This window comes from Pezoporus flaviventris, unplaced genomic scaffold, assembly GCF_033815535.1.
Source record: "Pezoporus flaviventris isolate CSIRO_AGI_PZ_B2104156 unplaced genomic scaffold, CSIRO_AGI_Pfla_v1 ptg000013l, whole genome shotgun sequence".
Taxonomy (NCBI): Eukaryota; Metazoa; Chordata; class Aves; order Psittaciformes; family Psittacidae; genus Pezoporus; species Pezoporus flaviventris.
Window position 1 is genome coordinate 25128797 of NW_026892561.1, and position 18538 is coordinate 25147334.

Here is an 18538-nt window from a genome sequence, read left to right on the forward strand (position 1 = left end):
GGTGGGTTCCACCTCGGGGGGAGGATCACCAGGGTTGGGCTCCACCTCTGGGTGAGGATCACCAGGGTTGGGGCTCACCCCTGGATAAAGTTGACCAGGGATGAGGTCTGCCTCTGGGTGAGGGTTGCTGGGGTTGGACCCCATCTCCAGGTAAGGGTCTTTGGTAGCCCTTATGCCTGGCTGCCAAAGCCAGGAGCAGGAACCTGTCAGGAGTGATGATCCCAGGGTCACCCAGCTCAGTGTCACCCATGCCATCCGTTCTGCAGGTATCAGGGCCACCTTCACCCCCTGGCCAGGCACAGCTGAGGTGTTGACCACTGGAGTGCCAGCAGCCAAGTGCTCAGGCCAGGGGCCAGGTGAGCAGCCCCAGGGACGCCCTTCCCACGCCCCAGGACAAGGGAGGAAGCGGCCGGAGGCAGGAAGCCGTCCCCCGGGCCCGGGGCCCCCGCTGCAGTTTTGCTTGAAGGTCAGTGGCGACACAACAGGAAATCGCGCTGCCTCGGCTGGGCGGCCAGGCCGGAGCCGGAGCGCCGCGCCGTGCTGTCCTGTCCCGGGGGCAATCCCGGCCCCCGGCCCTCCATTCCCACTGGGCAGCTCGCGGGGAGCCCGCGCCACCACCGCCCTCCATGGAAGGGGGACGGGAGGCAGGGAGCAGCCGCTGGCCCCAGGGTGGAAGATGCAGGGCCGAAGCCCCCAGCTGAGCATGGAGCTGAACAGTGAGTGCGCAGCCAAAAGGGGGGACGGGAGCGAGCAGGAAGGGGCATTGCTTTGGCAGCAGACACCACGGCTGTACAACCCAAGCATCCGCTGCATGGGTACCCCAAGAGATGAGCCCCACAGGTGGGCAGCAAGCCTCCAGTGTGGCTCTAGTTTGGTTGGACCTGGCTCCTACCAGTGCTCATGGGCAGGCGAGCATCTCTCCATGCCTGCCCTAGGGAACAGACTGTGCAAAGGCCTTCTGGGGACAGGTGTAGTGCTAAGGCAGGTGGATGCACACAGGGTGTTTGGAGAGGAGATGCCTAGTGCCAGGATGCTGCAGCTGCCCAGCCAAGAAACATCCTTGGCAGCAGCATGCCGGCAGTGCTGGGGAAGGCAAGCTCTTGGCCAGAGCAGCGGTGAGCAGCTGTACACTGCAGGATGCTGCAGGCAGGGATTCCCCATAGTGCATGTGACACCCAGAGCTGCTCCTGGCAAAGATCTGGAGAGCTGGCCCAGGCTGCACTGGGAGCATGGCTCTGCTCCCCACTAGCAGCCCAGCCCAGAGCGGAGCTGAAAAACCTGGTACAGATGTGGCTGTGCGGCCCTCGGCACACACCACCAGCACAGAAACACTGGCTCTTCCTGGCACCTGTGCTGACAGGGGTGCAGCACCTCACGTCCTCCCTCAGCCCCCCTACACCTCTCCCTGCACCCCCATCATTGGGCCAATAAAGCCACCAACAGGCTGGGGTGAGGGTTGCCACTGCAGGCATGGCCCCAGGGTTGGACCTGAACAGGGAGGATGGCATGGTGCCCAAGGTAACCCAGTCTCTCCCAGGACTGCTCCTCCTCACATCCTTTCTCCTGCACATGGAAGAGGGCCATGCCAGCTCAACACGGCTGGTCTGCGACAACAGACTCATACAGAAGTACATTGGGGAGGCCAAGGACATGGAGAAGAGAGTGGTGAGGATAGTCTCCCTTGAACCCAAGATGAGAGGTGGGCACAGCTCCTGGTATCTCACCTCAGCATCTCCTGTTCCCCACAGGGCGAGTGCCAGGTGCTGCCTGCACTCAGCTGTCCCGCAGTGCTGCCCTTGGTGGACTTCAGCCTCCAGCAGTGGAAATCCAAATCGGTGAGAGGGGCTGGGAGGATGGTGCTGGCACTGCAGTGCTCACAGGGCTGAAGAAGGAAACTCTGGTTTGGCAGAGGCACCATAAGTGCCAAACAAGATGCCTGTGAGCACACCTGGTAGTACAGGGGGATGGAGAACCCCCCTCCAGACCTAGGATGGGCATAGGAATGAGCCAGGCCTGAGGTCAGCCTACTTGCTGCCTGCTCCCACAGAACGAGACCAAGCGGCGGGAGATCCTGTGTGACATGGCACTGCTGGTGGGAGCTGTGGTGGGTGCCCAGGGCCAGGTGAACGAGCCGTGCGGGGCCAGGCAGCTGAGCCAGCTTTACCAACACGCCAACTCCTTCCTCCTGCTCCTGCAGACCTTCAGCTGGGAGGTGAGTCTTCCCACCTTGAGCCAGAATACCCTGGGGCAGTGTTGGCTGCACTGCACTGAGTATGGCGGCATTTGTCATCTCATCACACTCTCAACCCTCAGGCAGGACCCTGGGAGCCAGGCTGCTCCCCACGCTCCACGGAGCAGACCCACATCACTGGCATCTTCCTCACTTACCGACAGCTGGTGCAGGGCAAGCTGCGCTTCTTCTTCCACGACCTGGCAAAGGACTTGTGCAAGCAAGGCCAGGCAGGTGGCACAGACCCTCGGTGCAGGGCCCGATGAGGCTGTGCATAGGGCTCACAGCCAGATGCCCAGCTGTGCTCTGGGTACCCAGGAAGGTGCCCACAGGGAAAGGGTTGGCTGTTTAAGCCTGCTGTGCCCACACAGCCCATGGAGACAAGACAGCAGCAACACCCACGCAGTGGGCACATGCTCTGCTCCCACCCAGGCAGGCACCTCTACTGTGAATGCTTTACAATTAAAGAGCTATTTTTATAACGGGCTGTTTGTGTCCTTTCCTGCTGCCGTTGTGGCCCTGGCAGGGGCTTGCACACCCCCAAGGGCCTCACCTCAGTAAGCGGCAGCCGCTTCGGTTCTCCCCGCAGCGCCCAGCTCCCTCCCGCGGCAGCCGGCAGCGCTGCAGGGCGGGCGGGCTGCGGCCGGCACCTCACCACATGCACCTGCCTGCTGGTCCCTAGCCCCAGCATGCAGCACCCGGAGAGGCGCGCAGGACAGCCTGGGGCAAGTTTGTACTGCCCATCCTTTGGGAAAGTGGTACAGGCTCTCTCTGCTCCCCAGCACAAGCACATCCGCTCCCCAACAGCCTCAGCCAGCGGAGACAGATCTAGAAAACACATCCTAGTTTAATCAAGCCCATCTTGCCTCAGGATGGCTCCTTAGGAAATGGTGCCCAGCCCTGAGGCAGAGAGGTGGCTGTCCCAGTCCAGCTGCCCCTGGCCAGAGCCAGGACTGCAGAACCAGCTGGTCTCCACTCAGCCATCAGGCACCCCTCTCCTTGCAAGAGGGGGCTGCAGATCCCAAGAGTCAGAAGAAGCCAGGATATGGGGGGGGGGACTGCTCCCTTTTCCCCAGTTCCAGAAGGGCCAGACAACACAGACACGGAGGTGGGATTTGGAATCACAGGGTTCCTGTTTGCTTGCCAGCAGAACATCTTTGGGGCAGCCCACAGAAGCAGGTAATTTCCTAGAAGGCCAGCTTCTTCATCAGCAGGTAAACTCGAGAGTCCACTTCAAACCCATGCAGGTTGTTTGCATCTCCCTGCAGCCGCATGAGCAGCCCCCCATAGGACACGTAGGCAGAGCTGGGGTGGGAGAGGAGCAGTCAGAGTGAAAAATTCCACAAGAAACCTGGGCCAAGATCCCAATGCCTCCCCACTCCACCCCTGGAGCTCCACGTTCCCCTCCTCCCACCAATAAGCACTTACAGGCGTGTGGCTGCCTCCGTGGAGGTCTCATCCCCCTCAATCCTGTACACCTTGCCGTACATCACATACTCAAACTGGTCTGCCCTGAGAAGAGTCAAATTCAGGTATTCCTCCAGCTGAGCATTCTTTGAGAGAAGGAACCTCAGCACCTCACCCCCTTGACACACCCATGTTCCCAGCTGGACCCCCATACCTGGACGGCCTGTCATCTGTGGGGTTGTACTCGCCATCATCCAGCGTGCCATCTTCATACAAGGTGCTGGCAATAACTAGGCGGAATTTGTCCCCTGGGAAGAGAGGGCAGAGGAGCAGTGAGAAGGTGAGGGTGCAGCCGCACCAGATCTCAGTGTGGTGGCAAGGAGATGTCCTGACAGGTTCAGCACAAACTCATCTCTGCCTTCAGTTCTCCAACAGGACTGGGGAACAAGGAAAAGCTCATCTTGGATCATTTGTCTCCCTGCTCCCCACGGCCACTGGTCACCACCACAGAGAGAACAGAGCCGCTAAGGCACCACCGCTGCTGTTTTCATGGCATACAACAAGATATTCATGGGGAGAGTCCCAGAGGACTTGGCTGAACCATGGGCAGCAAGTGCGAGACTCTGCAACAGCAGCACCAGCTCTTCTGTGCTTCACTGAGGATAAGACTCTTTTCCACCTAATATATTTAGTCACAGAAGCTCATTTTTAAAGTCTCCCTCAAAGCTTTGTTGCCACCAACTGAGACAGTTTCACTAGACAGCACCTCTGGGGACAAGCCCAAACACATTTAGTGAGGCAAACCACAACCCAGCTCAACACCAGCATGCTGAGAGTGCCCAGTACCTCGTGGAGACAAACACCGGGACCCAAGGAAGTCTGAGGCAGCTCATTCCCTGCTCATAGCTAATTTAACCACCCTCCTCCAAGCACCAGCACGCACCTCTAACCTCACCCACCCAAGATGACACTGGCTCAGGCTTGGCACCCTCTGGACTAGCAGCCCAATGGCTTACCGAGGTCCACAGGGTAGATCTGGATGTTCACATCCAGGATGAGGTCCATCTTGAAGGACTCGCTCTCACAATGCAGGCGGGACACTGTGGAGAGCAGCAGTGAGGGACAAGCACAGAGAAGACCCCAGGGACTGAGTGGGAACAGGTCTCTCACCCAACCCTGGCTTGCTCCCGAGATATTGGGGGAAAGGGATGCACACGGGTGGGCTCGGGGCTGGGTACCAGGGCCAGGGAGCAGGCCTCCGGACGCACAGGCAGGGAGAACCACGGGAGCGGTACGCACCGGGGAGCCGGCCTGGGGAAGAAGCACGCACCGGCGTGCGGCAACACACGGCGGGCAAATGCCAGGGACTGTGAGGAGCCACGGCCCAGGGGCAGGGCGAAGGGGGCCCGGGGCAGGCTAAAGGCGGGCACAGGAGGGCGCGGGCAGGCGGCGCCGGGGAGCCGCAGGGCGCCACTCACCACGGTCGAACTTCTTCCCCTCGGGGTCGATGTCCTTCACGTCAAAGATGTCCTCGAAGAGGATCCCGGCCATGGCAGCGGCCCCACTCCTCCGCGCGGCGCGCACCCACAACACACACCCGCCGCCGCCGCGCAGGCGCCCTGCCGCCGTGGGGCGGAAGTAGCCTCAGGACGCACGGGGCGATTCCCGCGCCTGCGCGCTGCTGCCGACCGGCGGCGGGACTCCGCGCGGCCCTAGCGCCCTCTGGTCCCGGTGCCGCCGGTTTCCCCGCCGTGGGCTGCGCTGCGCGCCCTGCAGTTACGGCGTGGGGTGAGATGGGGGAGCGCTGCAGCGGAGCTGCATTGCAGGGCGGGGGCAATGCGCAGCAGCGGAGGGCTGCCAGGGCGCATGGCTCCCCCGCTGGGGTGCCCTTGCGGAAGGTGTCGGCAGGGGGAGCTGCGAGGCCGCGGATGGCTCCGCACTTCGAAGCCCCCGTCCGACAGCCCCGAGGCGTGGGACAGCAGGGCCTCACCCGGCACTCCGCGGATGCAGCATCAGTGTCATGAGCTGCGCAGACTCAACTAGCGACGAGGCCGCGGGGCTGCAGCCTGCGCCCGCTCCTTCCCCTTCTCACGACGGCTTTTTGGGGGCAGGGAGGGGAGGTGGCCTCTGGCAGGGGGAGGTGCGGTGGCCGCCACCCGTGTCCTGCCGATGAACCGTGAGGGGAGCCGGCCTCTGGCAGGACTGGGGTCGGCTTACACCGGTGCTCGCACGCCTGGCATCTGGTGGGGAGCCGACGGCGCGGGGTCGAGAGTTCATCCCTGCCATCCCCTCTCCCCCCCCCGCCCCGGCACCTCGATGCCACCGCCTGCCTGCCTTAGCTGGGTTTTCCTGGCTCAGATGGGATGTGGCAGCTGGGACCCTGTGCCCAATTTGAGCAGGGGTTGCCTGCCTGGACGTGGCATAGATGGGGCTGGCGTGGAGGTGGCGGGTGGTGTCCTGGTGTGACAGGGACCGGGGAAAGTGGGTGGCACAGCACTGTCCATGTGGCACATGGCAGCAGCTCACTGGGGACCACGAGGCCGTGAGCATAAACATCCATGGGACATGGGTCTCCATGTGTGGCCTTGGTGTCTGCAGTGCATGCTAACCCTGGGAGCCAGGCATCTCCGGGACATGGCTTGGGGTGGCACCCAAAGCCGAGGTGTCTCCAGCATCTGCACTGGGATGCCTGCTGCAGGATGTCTGTGGTACCCAGACCCAGCCGGTGTGACCTCTACACAGTGTGTGTCCCCCGTGACACAGGGTCCCCCTTGACTCGGTGCCAGCACACCCCTCACGTGTGCGTGCAGTGCAGGCAGTGGGATGGGGCAGGGTGGTGACGTGTTGGAGATGGTGGTGTGACAGGGGTGCTGGTGCGAGGGGCTAGGGGCCCCTGGAGGGGGTACACGGGAGGTTCACGGAGGGGTCACCCCGCGGCAGTGGTGCTCAGCAGGGACAGCCTTAATGCGCTGCGACATAACCTCGGCTCCTTCTAATCATCGTCTGGGCGAGCGACCCCCCCCAGCCCCACGCCCCCTTCCCACTCTGCCCACGCAGGCACAAACCCATCTGCCACAGTATGGGGGACATGCCCAGGCACCCAATTTAACAGTGCAGGGCATGGGGTGTGGACCTCCCAAAAGTTCCCTATGCCTCCCCTGCCATCCTGGACCCTGGGGTGCCCCTGCTTGCTATGGGAAGTGCGGGGCTGTGCTGTGGGGTCGTGGGCATCCCTGCGTGGGACGCCGCGAGGGGGATCCGCGGCTGTGCACGCTGCCAGGGGGGGGCAGCAGCACACCGAGCATGGCAGAGCGCCCCCAGGGTGGTCCGGAGGGGAGACCCCTGCCCCGGCCAGGCTCACCAGTCCGACCAGTTGGCCCCTCCAGCACCCCCAAGATGCCATCCTGGAGGGATGTGACCGATCAGGCCGGGGCCAGCCGGCCGGGGCCCATGTACCAGCCCTGAGTGCGCTCAAGGGTACCCCTGGGAGCCCAGTGCGATTCAGGCAGGGAGGCCCTGGCGCAGCCATGCTTGGACGCTGTCAAGGCCAGAGCGGGGTGACACAAAGGGCTTATCCCACCCGGCAGTCCCTTCCTGCCCCTGCTGAGGCCTGGCAGGCCCAGCGCAGGCCGGTGGGCAGCCGGGGCTGTGCTCACCAGCCGGCGATGCTGCTACCCGCAGACCCTGCCAGCCGGCAGTGCCGTCTGCCTCCCTGCCCTTGCGGGACCGCGCACACCTGAGCCCCGACCCCGAGCGCCCACGGGCACGGCCCCTTGCAGGGGTCACTGGCACGCAGCCACCCGCAAGGCCAGCTGGCTAGGGGCAGATTTCCAGGTACCCTCCAGATGCCACGGTGGCAGCAGGAGCCTGGCACAGCCCTGAACATCCGGGCATTGGCCGTGCAGCACAGCCATGGTGCCAAGCCCCCTCCTTGGCCCCACACCCAGGCAGCCCATGGGGCAGGATCAGACAGGGGGCTGGCCCTGGCATAAATCCAGCCGGGATTGGCAGAGGATGGGGTACCCTACTTTTCCCTGCACTATAACCCCAACTACCGCCACTCTGCCTGTGTGCTGGCTGCCTTGCTGACCCCGTGTCATGCTGTGCCATGTCATGCGGTGCTGTGCCACAGGAGTGTGGGTGGTCAGAGAGACTGACTAATGCCAGGCTAATGCCACCCCTGTGCTGCTGGGTGGGGAGCAGATGGTCCTGGGGTGGGTGCAGGGGGGTCAGCATGGCCTTTGGTGCTGTTGCCTGGGGAGCACCCATTTGCCAGCCAGGTGCCTGGCATCGCCTCCTTATCTGGGATTAAACAAACCCTTCCCAGATCCGGCGCCAGGCGCTGCCCCTGTACCCACAAGACCAGTCCTTCCCTACCTTGGGCTCCCCCGTGCCTGCTTCCCCCCCCCATGCTGGGTTGCAGAGGCACCCAGGCCATGAGTCCCTGGGGTGGTGGGCCATCCAAAACCTAAACCCAGGTGGCCTGGATCTGGTCCTGCCTTAGACACTGTGGTCTCTGAACATCAGAGCAGCCAGGGAAGGCATGCTTGGGAAGAGGGAGCATCCAGCCAGTGCCTCCAAAGCAGGGCACAGGGTGACACTGTCTGCCCCTGCCTTGGGGCAATCCCAAAACATCCCAGTGCAAAATGGGACCCACTGGGGTGTTCCCCTGTCCTGCCATGGCCAGGGAAGTGCCCATGCCCTCAGTGTGATGGATCCTGGCAGCCCTGGTAGCTGTGGTGACTGTCTCCTTTGAGTGGGGGTGCAATTCTCTCCCTCCCTCCCCCCGCCGCCCGCCCTTAGCTGTTATCTCCTTCCGATAAATTATACAACTGTGCTCCTTTGAAATGCAGCCAGGCCTCCATCCGGTGGGGCAGCCTTTCAGTGCTCAATATCAGCCATTTCTGGGCTGCCTCCAGCTGCCTTTGCTGGGGAGGGGGATAGGGGTGTGGGTTTGGGCACTGACCTGGTAGGGGAGTGCTGGGGATGGGCTCCTGGGCTGCAGTGTGACCCTGCGGGCAAAAGCAGAGGAACAGTGGGGCTGTAAAACCTGCCTGCACCTCTGCACTCCATGCCCACACACACTGCTTGCAGCCCTGCCAGTACTGCCACCCATCCCTGCTGCCATTCCTACCCATACTCCTTGCATGCACCCAAGGCTCTGCCTGCCTCTCTGCCTGCATCCCTTGCCCATACCCCACATGCCTGGTGCCCAGTTGGGGTGTCAGCGGTGCCCGGCTGCCAGCCGGTGCTTCAGAGGCAGTGGTGGACCCTGTTATCTGCCAGAACAAAGGAGCCGAACTGCCACAGCCGTTGCGGATATGAGAGCAAACAAGAGTAGGGTGAGGCCAGAGGGTGGGCAGCTGCCGGCACCTGCAGCACCCGTCCCGGTGGCATCACTGCTGGCAGCAGGGTGAGGGGCAGGGTGGCACTGTCCCCATGCCCAGGGATGGGGGTCCCTCCTATGCACCCTGGTGTCGGGAAGCCAAGGCCACGAGGGCTGCCTAGGGCAGGGCTGCCTGCCTATGTGTGTTGTACACACGTGTGTGCACACATGTACTCTCCCACCAGTTCTGTGGGTGCCCCCCTGGGGTGCAGCAATGGGGTGCACTGGCCTCGAGATGTCCATCCCTGCACCCTGCTGAGTTTGTCCCCACCTGGACTGGGGGTTGGCAGGAAGAGACTGAGCCGAAATTAAGCTGTTAATGAGCCTGTCTGTCACCAATCCACCAATTACTCAGGCTGGGAATGAGGAGATGATGAAGGCTGGCATGGCTGGGGGAGGGAAGCAGGATGTTGGGGTCCACAGCTTAGAGGCAGCTCAGAGGTGTCATCACGTCTGGACAGCTTCCCCACCACCACCTACCACTGGCCCTCCTGGGGTCAGCAATCATGTCCGGCACTGTGGGGAGCAGAGGGGACAAAGGGGTGGCAGGGTCACAGCCATACCAGGAGCCCTGGGGGACCTGGGTAGTGATTAGCCCCTTCTCCCCATGCTGAAGCCCTGGGTACAAAAATGAGGTTCTGGGGAAATAAACCCCAACCACTGTCCCTGTCTGACACAGGGGGTGTCACCAGTGTCATGAGCTGGCTGTTCTCTGCACTTGGGTCATGGAGGGGCACATGGGAACAGAGAGAGTACCCCGGGGATGCTCCCAGGCCCTCTGGCTGCTCCTGGGAAGTGGTACAGCAAAGAAGGGGATTTATACGTGTGTCCCTCTGCATTGCCCTGCTCAAGGCTGCCGTGGTGCATGGTGGAGGCCCTTGTCCCTGTCCCCAGCTGGGATGGGCCAGGGTGGCCAAATTCCTTTGGGCTGATGCTGATGTCAGTTTTTCCGCGACACCTCTGTGAAGTGGGGCTGGGTGCCTTGTGGGGCTGGCGGAGGACAGGCCATCTCCCCAGCTGTCATCGCGCCTGCCTGTCCCCGCGATGGCCCTTCGTGGCACTGGAGGACCTGGGGATTGTCGGAGCCTGGGCTTGGAGCCTGCTCCCTCATGGTGGCAAGGGGCTCTGTGCTGGGCACCGGCAGCATCTGGCAGCGCATGCCATGCCCCTGCCAGCCCCAGTGAGCTGGACCCAACTGAGCCGGGGGGCAGGCTAGGATTAGAGCATGGGGGTTTCACCAGGCTCTGAATTAATGGCTTTGGAAGGCAAACAGATTAAGGAGCTGTGGGGATCCAGGCGAGAATCAGCTAAATTGGAAGCAGAGGCAGGCAGCATCATCCTGGCCAAGCCCTGCTCTCCCTGCACAAACCCCCAACCAGACACATCGCTGCAGCACCCCAGCCTGTTACCTCCCTGCCAACCCTCAGTCCCTCCATAGGTTCCTTGCAGTCCTCTCCCATGGGAAAGCCAGTTGCAGGGCTCGTCAGGACAGGCTCTTGCCTCTAGTCCGGCTCTTGGCTGTGCATTGTGAGCGTGAAGGTGTTGCCTTCCCCTCCCCTTTTGCTGCCTGTCCCTTTCCCACTTTCTGTGCTGCCTCTCCCTGCCATCCCCTTCCCTGGCATGCTGCATCCCTACCAACATCCGCACCCTGGCTGTGTCCCTTCACATCTCTCCTCGCATGCCACAAAGCTGCTGCTGAAATAAGCAGTCCTGAAATAAGCTTCCTCCTGGGGCCCCATAAATATCAGCAAAGCACCAAGTCAGGGAGCCAATCCTGCAGCCCCCTTTTCTGTCAGGGTGCCTGGTCCCCACCATGTCCTCTTGCATGCCAGGAGGGTTTGGGGCTGCATTGCCACCCTGATAGCATCGGGTCCCCAGGACAACCCTGCTCACAGGAGATCAGATCACTGGTAATGAACAACATCTGGATATGGGGGCTGGGGACAGAGAGGATGGAGGGGACAGCCCTGTTCCCCTCCAGCATCCAGGCACATATCTGGAAACACTAAGCAGTGCCAGACCAGGCTTAGCTGCCCGGTTTTGGGTGACACCCCCATGGCAGGACAATCAGCGCCATTTGCGCCCTGAGCCCTGCAAGTCTCAGCCAGGCTTTGATGGTACAACATAGTTCAACAGGGACAGGGTGGCCTGGGGGTCCCTGAGGAGGAGGAGGAGGCCATGGTGAGGAAGGCTGGGTGTGGGGGACAACCTCCTGCTGCTGCAGCCCCCCCGGCCCCCACCCCCCCCACCCCCGCTTCCTGCAAAGGCGGCTCGGGGAGGCGATGAAAGCAGCCCCAGCAGATGTTTCTGGGTTGTTTTCATCTCATTAACCGTTTCCTCTTTTATTATGGGATAAATTATTAATTGTTCATCATGAAGAAGAAAGGAAAGAGAAATCCTGACAGAGAACCCGCAGGCCCTGGGGAGAGCAGCAGGCAGGGGCTGGCACAGCATGGAACAAGGGGAAGGCAGGGGGGGATTTGGTGTCCCTGCCATGGAGGCAGCCCCTTGCAGTGCCACCAACCCCCAGATCCCCCCATAAAAGTGGGGCGATCAGGGCGAGGCGCTCTGGAGCAGGGCAGGGGTGGGCTGTGGGGGGGCTGCCGGCACCTGGCTTCTGTCAGCAGCCGGTGGAAGTAACCCAGGAGACAGGATGACGGTGGGGCCGGGTGTGGGGCGCAGACCACCAGGCACCCGTCTGCAAGCCCCAGCATGGAGTTCCCCAACACTTTCCCCCTGCCCCTTCTGGCCCCCGTGGGCTGAGAAGGGACACACTCACTGCACCTCCCAGGTCAAGGACTGGACTCAGCCCCAGCCCTGCTGACCCCCTCCCCATAGCTCCCAGGCCCCTGCCCCCCTGAAATATTCATGGGCCACAATGATGAGTTAATTAATTGCCCTGATGAGGAGCTGAATAATTTACGCTCTTTGTGAGTAGGGTGAGAGACATCATTAGCAGCTGATCTCAGAAGCAGGGAAGTGGCCAAGCCCCCATCCCACTGCTCAGGGTCACCAGGTGGGTGACAGGGACCCAGAAGTGTCCCCATCCTGGTGACCCCATGGCTGGGTGACATGTAGCAAGGTCCAAAGCATCAAGCCCCCTGCCCACCCTATGGCACTGCAGTGCAAAATGATAGCCTCAGCCTCCTGGGCCATGGCTGCCCCAGTCCTGGGGTCCTGGTGGGCTCTGGGGCACAGCCTCCCACCATCCCCGTTGTCCCTGCTTTGGTCTGTGGCCAGCAGCGATGGCTGGGATGAAATATGGCTGGGAGAAGGGGCTGGCGCGCTCCGGATTCCAGAGATAATGGGGACAGGCTGGTCAGGGACCTTTATTTACATTTTTTCCTTGAAATTTTGTCTTCTCTCTGGTGAGACCCTATTTGGCTGCCATGAAGATAAGAGGGGCTGGCGATGGGGATTGTGGGGGGTCAGGATGTGTTTCAGTGGGCTTATTCCCTGCCAAACCCTTATGCTCACCCCAGTCCATAAGACCCCATATGGATGGGAGGCACAGCTGAGCACCAAGGCGGGGCTACAGAACAGCTCCTTCCCCATAAAATCCATGCTTCTCCGTCTGCACTGGTGTGACTGTGGCCTGCGGGTCCTGATCCATCCCATCCCCTCACCCCTGAGGGTCAAGGGGAAGCCGTGTCCACTGCCGGCTCGGACCCCCTCGGTGGAGACGGCAAAACCAGGGATAACGCTGTTGTGGTGGCCGTGTCAGGAAACTTGGGGCCAGAGGCCGCGGTGGAGGCAGGGACTGCAGCCAGCCGTCGATAGCGCCTGCATTTCCTCCGGCACTACCCGGCGTCCGGCCGGTGGGGAGGGCTCGGTGTGGGGCCGCAGCACCCTGCCCCCCTGCAGGAACAGCCCCGGCTGCCCCGGGGGCACAGCGCAGCCTCCCAGGGGTCCCGGCACTCCAGCAGTGCTGGGGTCCCAGGGTGCGTCCCTCTCGCAGCGCTGGGAGCATCCCATCTTGCAGAGGCTCAGGGAGAGAGGCTGCTGCGACGCGCAGCACCTGAAGCCCCCGGGGAGGGTCCTGTCCCCGCTGCCCCCCCCCCCCAGCGCAGGGCTGGCCCCCACGGGGTCACTCAGGGCAGGCGTTCTGGGAGGGCAGGATTGGCTGGAGGGGGAGCAGAGCCGGGACCCACCGCAGTCACCCCGGGTGCTGGGGCTGGCCATGGGGGGCTAACAGGGCATCCCTGCGCAACACATGCACACACAGAGGACGCTCAGGTTCATTCTCCTGCACGCAGCACTGACATCCCACATGCGCTCACAGACACAAACACATGCTTCTCCACGTGCTCAGACACTCACAGATGGCATGCACATACCCCTGTTTGCACACATGTGCACATACGTGTACATGTACACAAGCACATGCAGATGTACACATCAGCAGACATGCAAGTGTGCACTCATACATCCGCATACACACATGTAACCTCCCAGTGAGTGCGCACACACAAATCCACGGGCACACGCATATGCGCACATGCTGCACACTCACCCGTGTGCACGCACACGTGGTCCCTGTGCACATACACACCCCCGGTGTGCGCACACACAGACACGGACTCAGACACCCGCTCCTGCCCGGGGTGCCCATGAGTGCTCCCCACGCAGCCGCTGCCCCCCCGACCGCACTCTGCAGTTTAGGAGCGAGGAGGAATTTTAAATGCATTGACCCCTGACCCTGCCTTGCCTGCGACGGGAAGCCAGACCCCGGGCTGTCCCCAGCCCAGCCGGATGGGCCGGGGTGGGGCAGGGGGTGGTGAGCCCTCAAAGAGGGCAAGAGGAGCAACCTGCCTCCCCCCTCTTTTCCTGCATCCCGTGTGCCAGCCGCCTCAGGGAGCACCAACAAGGGCCACCCCAGCACCTCGCTGCCTGCTGGGCATGCTGCAGCTGAATGCCCCACACCGCGCGGGTTCTGTGGGGACTGGATGCCCCCACCGTGCCCTCTGCAAGGGGTCCCGGGACCCATGCACTGCTCCTGGCCAGCTCTTGGCATCCCTGCCTCCTGCACAGAGGGGCCGCTGTGATGGCAGTGTAATTAAAAACGCAATTAAGCGCTGCCACTTAGCAGAAAAGTCATACAGTTTGGGGATAATTATCTGACAATATAACAAGTTGCCCAACATTAATCAGGCTCTGATCTGCTCCAGCAGCTGCGCTCCCTGATCCGGCCGCTCCCTTAATGGCATCCTTCAGGAGGCAGCAATCAATCAGGCCCTTACAGGAGCCCCGGGGGCAACATGCTGTCCCCTGCCTGCTCCCTGCGTGCACTTGGGTTTTTTTTTGAGTGCCAAAGCAGCATCCCCCCCATCCCCGGGGTGTTTCTCTCCTCCTGGGGGTGCCGAGAGCCACCTGAGGCTGTGGGGCTGATCCCAGGGGTTCAGCCCTCACGCCAATTGGGGGGGGGGGGGCACCCCTCAAAGGAGACCTGCTGGGTGAAATGCCCCTTCTATGCTAAGGGGCAGCAGCACCCCCTGCCCTTCCATGTGGTGGAGCTGGCAAAGGGTCCCCAGGTGGTTGAGGGACATGAGCTGGGATGTGGGCAAACTGGGTCCCTAGCCCATCAGTGATGTGGGGAATTAATGGGTACCTATGGCTTGTATTTGCCATTGTTAATAAAGTCTTTGCACTGGAACAATACTGACTCTGAAGCAGAGGAGGGTCCTCTCACTGCATCCCACTTCATCGCCTAGGGACCATCCCCACGCCAGGCAGCCCTGGCCATTGCCCTTCTAGTGCTGTGCCCTGGACTGAATGCTTCCGTGCCAGTGGGACCCCGTGGTGCCACATCTGCCTGGGCTGGAGATGGGCCCTTTCCCCCCCTTCCCCAGACTAGCTGCATGGTCAATGTGTTGACACGACTTGCTTGATGCTGGTTCCTTCCGTGCTCCTTTCCCACAGCCCCAGGCTCTGTCCATCCTCGTCCCCATCCCTGTCCCAGCCTGCCTGTTTTCAGAGGGGGGTGGACACAGCCCTGTACAGCTCCAACTTCTAAGGGCCGGAGATGAAAGCAAAGCTCGTCGCCTTTGTTCCAGCTCTCGCCGGCGTGGGCTGGGTAGGGGGAACCAGCCAGAAAGAAACCAGCATCTTAACACATTCACTTCACCCCTAATTTGCCGGTTCTGCCACAAAATCCCATTACAAAGGGCTTAGTGGCTGCGCCCAGTAAGAGGTCACTGCTGGGGGCCCTGAGGAGATTTACCAGCCACAAAAAGTGGGAGAAAAGAGCAACCCTAGCTCCCTCAGGAGCTCCCTGGCATGGCAAGGGACGGCCCTGTGCCCTGGGGTCCCACCATCCCCTGCCTGTCCCCTCCACCTTGCACCTGGCAGCAGGGAAGAGCGGTTGGGTTGATTCACCTTTACAGCTCCAAAAGCAAATAAATCGGGGCTTGGCATTGATCTGCGGGATTGAGCAGGGCCATAAAACACCAGTGCTAACCAACGGGCACTGCCTGAAAGCTGGCTGTGCCGCACCAGGCTGGGTCCCTGCGTTTCTGTGGGGGATGTGGCTGCAGTGGCCTCCCAAAATGCACCAGAGGGATGGGCTGACCCCACAATTGGATACACAGGGAGGGTACTGGGAACTGTGGGGAGCTCAGAGCCACTCGTGGTGTCCCTGTGTCATGGGGACTGGCTGTGCCAGGCTGGGCAGAACCCCCTGCCAGCCTGGGGCACCCTGCTCAGCTGGAATGGAGTGACCAGGGAGAGCCAGAGGGCTGGGAGCATGCACAGGGGTGCAAAAAAGGGGGGTGCACATGGCTGGAGACGACCATGGGTTGGTGTGTGTGTGCAAGTGGGTGCACCCATGCAGGAAGTGCATTCTCAGCCGCTCACCTCTGGTCCTGGCAGCCTCTGCACGGGTCTATGGGAAACCCTTGCTGGGCTTCGGAGGGACCAGGACAGACCGGCTCAGCAGCTACCACGTGCAGCAGCGGCACACTCAGTGGCACGGCATGCCGGCGGTGCAGGTGTGAGCCGGGGGTGGGAACTGCGCCGGGCTGGGGCACAGCTGTGGGCTTGGCATCGCTTCCGCCAGGCTCCGGCACGCCGGCAGACCGAGGAGCGCGGCCCGGCGGCGCTGAAAGGAGCGAGGCGAGCCCCCGGGCAGCATGGAAATGAGCCCCCAGGGGTCCGCCAAGCACAAAGGCTCCCGCTGGGGTGGGCCGAGACCTTCCCAGCCCCTCGCCACAATGTTTGCAAATACGGGAGGCCGCTTGCGGCGGGGAGGGAGAGGGGGGCTCCCGGCATCCCCCTGCGGCCGGGTGTCCCCGAGCGCTGCGGCGGGCTGGGAAGCAACGCTGGGCACAGAGCCCAGCGCCGGTCCTGGCAGTGCCCCACACGTACCCCATGGCACCCCAGACGGTAGGGCTGAGGCAGGCAGGGGCTGCCCATTGCCTTTGCCGGCAGCCCCAGCTTGGGAACCAGGGGAGCAGGGAGCGGTGGGTAGGAATGTCCCTCTCAATGCCCACCATGCCGGGGCTGACAGCCCTGAAATTGGACTGTCACATCCCATCTGGGCAGCCGTTCGCCTCCATTTGTGGGGGACTTGTTCTGCTCCCATTGCGTTCAGCCAACACAAACACAGCACTTAACCCTCTGGCTCCCACCTTCCTGGGGTGCAGGGCCGACTGGCCCCAGGCTATGCGCTGGGCACCGGGCTGGGCCGTCCCACCACCATCCTGCTGCAGCATCCACAGGGATGAGGTGAGGTGCCCCATTGCGAGGCTATATGAAAATGGTGGTTTAGGGTCCCCATGACCCCACCCCATGGCACTGATTGATGCCCTGAGCCAGGACCTGATGCCTGCCCTGGGATGGGGGCCCTCATACAACCCCTGTGACACCCTTCCACCACTGACTCCCTCCAGACCCCACGACCACCCTGAGACCCCTTCCCACCCCCCTGGGGACACCCACCCCAGCCGTGGATGAAAGCAGGAGCCTTTCCTTTGACACAATTAAGCAGCCCGAGGTCCCAGGGCCTCGCCTCGCCGCAGTGTGTTAAATTAATGTAGCAGAAAAAATCATTATGCAGGGACACAGATGGAAGTGACCAAGCAGAAAATGCGATGTGCAGCGGCAGAGGACCCCTCTTACCCATGTAAACACCACGGGAAGGGCAGGTTTCCCAGCTCCCAGGCAAGGAGGTGATGACAGCCTGCCATGGGGGCTCCCCCCCACGTTGCTGCTGGGACAGACCCCAGATGGAGATGGATGCGGGGGTCCCTGGGTGGGTGAGGGGAGTGGATGGTGGGACCCCCCGGGCAGTGGCTAACCCTGGTGCAGCGCGGGCTGGCCTGCAAACCGGGCAGTGCGTGTGGCCGGGCCTCCGCTAGCAATTACCATGTCATTATGTGCCGGCACAGCCCTGGCTAACCGAGCAGAAAAGCTCAGCACTGCAGGGACCAGGGTGAGGGGACTCTGGAGAGCCCGCAAGTGCACCCAGCTACATGAGCATGCCCTCCTACATGCACCCAAAGCATCCCCCTGGGTGGGCATTCGTTCCCTGAGCACCACCATTGCTGGGGATCTCTCCCTGGGTGCACACCCTGGTGTCTCCTGCCTCTGTGGCACCAAGGGCCTCACACACACCCTGGGGACCCCAAGGGAGCTGGCCCTGAGAGGGTTTCTTCTTCTCAGGGAGATAAACCCAGAGCAAACAAGGCCCCAGGGCTCAGCTCTAAGCCATTCAGCAAACACTGAGGGCTGCACAACTGTTCACTGGGACCCTGCACACTGGTAACCCCGAAAGCAGGCTGGAGGGTCACCATACTGGGGTCTGACATGGGGCACAGCAGGATGCAGGGCGGATGCAGAGGTGCTGAGCATGTGGGAAACATGGGATCTAATGCCACCAAGGCATCCCCGCCTCACTCCCACCAGGTCTTACCTACTGCTTGGACAGAAGCTGCAGCTGCCCAGTTTGAACCCATGGGTGCTTCAGAGGCTGGAGCTGCCCCTAGCACAGGGGTGCTGGCAGAGACTCACACAGCCCACAGGAGGGTCCTAGGCAGCACAGCCCAGCTCCCCTCCTGGCCAGGCTGACCTTATACCCCACTGGCTCCTTCAGCCTGGATTTCACCCCAGCTGGCACCCTGTGCCAAACGAGGGCTAATTATACACTTGCCTTCATTTGCTGAGAACTCCCAGGTGTTGGCATTTGGGTGCTTCCCGTGCCACCTCCCTCCTGGGTTCATGGTGGCGACACATGGGGACGGATGGGTGGTCAAGGGGTGGCTGGAGGCTGCTGTCTGCCCCAGTGCTAGCAGGGGTTATCGCACTGGGGTGATTGGGATGATAACCAGAGCTCCCTCCTGTTGTCACTTCAGGGTGTGAGAGCAGGATGGGGACAGGGATGGTCCCAAGCCCCCATTTGCTGACTCGAGGATGCCTTGTGATGGTGGGGTGCCTGCTTTCTGCTGCCTCCTGTCCAGCTTTGTTTCCACAGGGCTGTGTTCCCACCCGCCCAATATTCATGTGGGCTCCTTCCCTCCCTG

The 18538-nt window shown here is 62.0% G+C and overlaps 3 protein-coding genes across 7 annotated transcripts in view; 1 reads left to right on the forward strand and 2 right to left on the reverse strand.

Annotated features, from left to right (window-relative positions):
- The window catches only part of CLCN2 (chloride voltage-gated channel 2), an 82844-nt gene that overhangs the window by 28624 nt on the left and 35682 nt on the right, over window positions 1-18538 (reverse strand). The window lies entirely within an intron of this gene.
- Window positions 277-2509, forward strand: THPO (thrombopoietin). Of its 2 annotated transcripts, XM_061452375.1 has the most exons (5): window positions 277-716; window positions 1538-1665; window positions 1749-1835; window positions 2048-2212; window positions 2314-2509. In XM_061452375.1, the coding sequence occupies exons 1-5, from the start codon at window positions 677-679 to the stop codon at window positions 2494-2496; spliced, it is 603 nt and encodes a 200-aa protein (XP_061308359.1). In that variant the 5' UTR covers window positions 277-676; the 3' UTR covers window positions 2497-2509. The 2 variants fall into 2 exon arrangements, with proteins under 2 accessions (XP_061308359.1, XP_061308358.1); XM_061452374.1 differs by having other exon boundaries at window positions 277-1665.
- POLR2H (RNA polymerase II, I and III subunit H) lies at window positions 3345-5238 on the reverse strand. 4 transcript variants are annotated; one of them, XM_061451066.1, is made up of 5 exons: window positions 5116-5238; window positions 4654-4737; window positions 3852-3945; window positions 3659-3742; window positions 3345-3535 (listed from the first exon to the last, which is right to left on the reverse strand). In XM_061451066.1, the coding sequence occupies exons 1-5, from the start codon at window positions 5186-5188 to the stop codon at window positions 3418-3420; spliced, it is 453 nt and encodes a 150-aa protein (XP_061307050.1). In that variant the 5' UTR covers window positions 5189-5238; the 3' UTR covers window positions 3345-3417. The 4 variants fall into 4 exon arrangements, with proteins under 4 accessions (XP_061307050.1, XP_061307052.1, XP_061307051.1 ...); XM_061451068.1 differs by lacking the exon at window positions 5116-5238 and adding an exon at window positions 4937-4998; XM_061451067.1 differs by lacking the exon at window positions 4654-4737.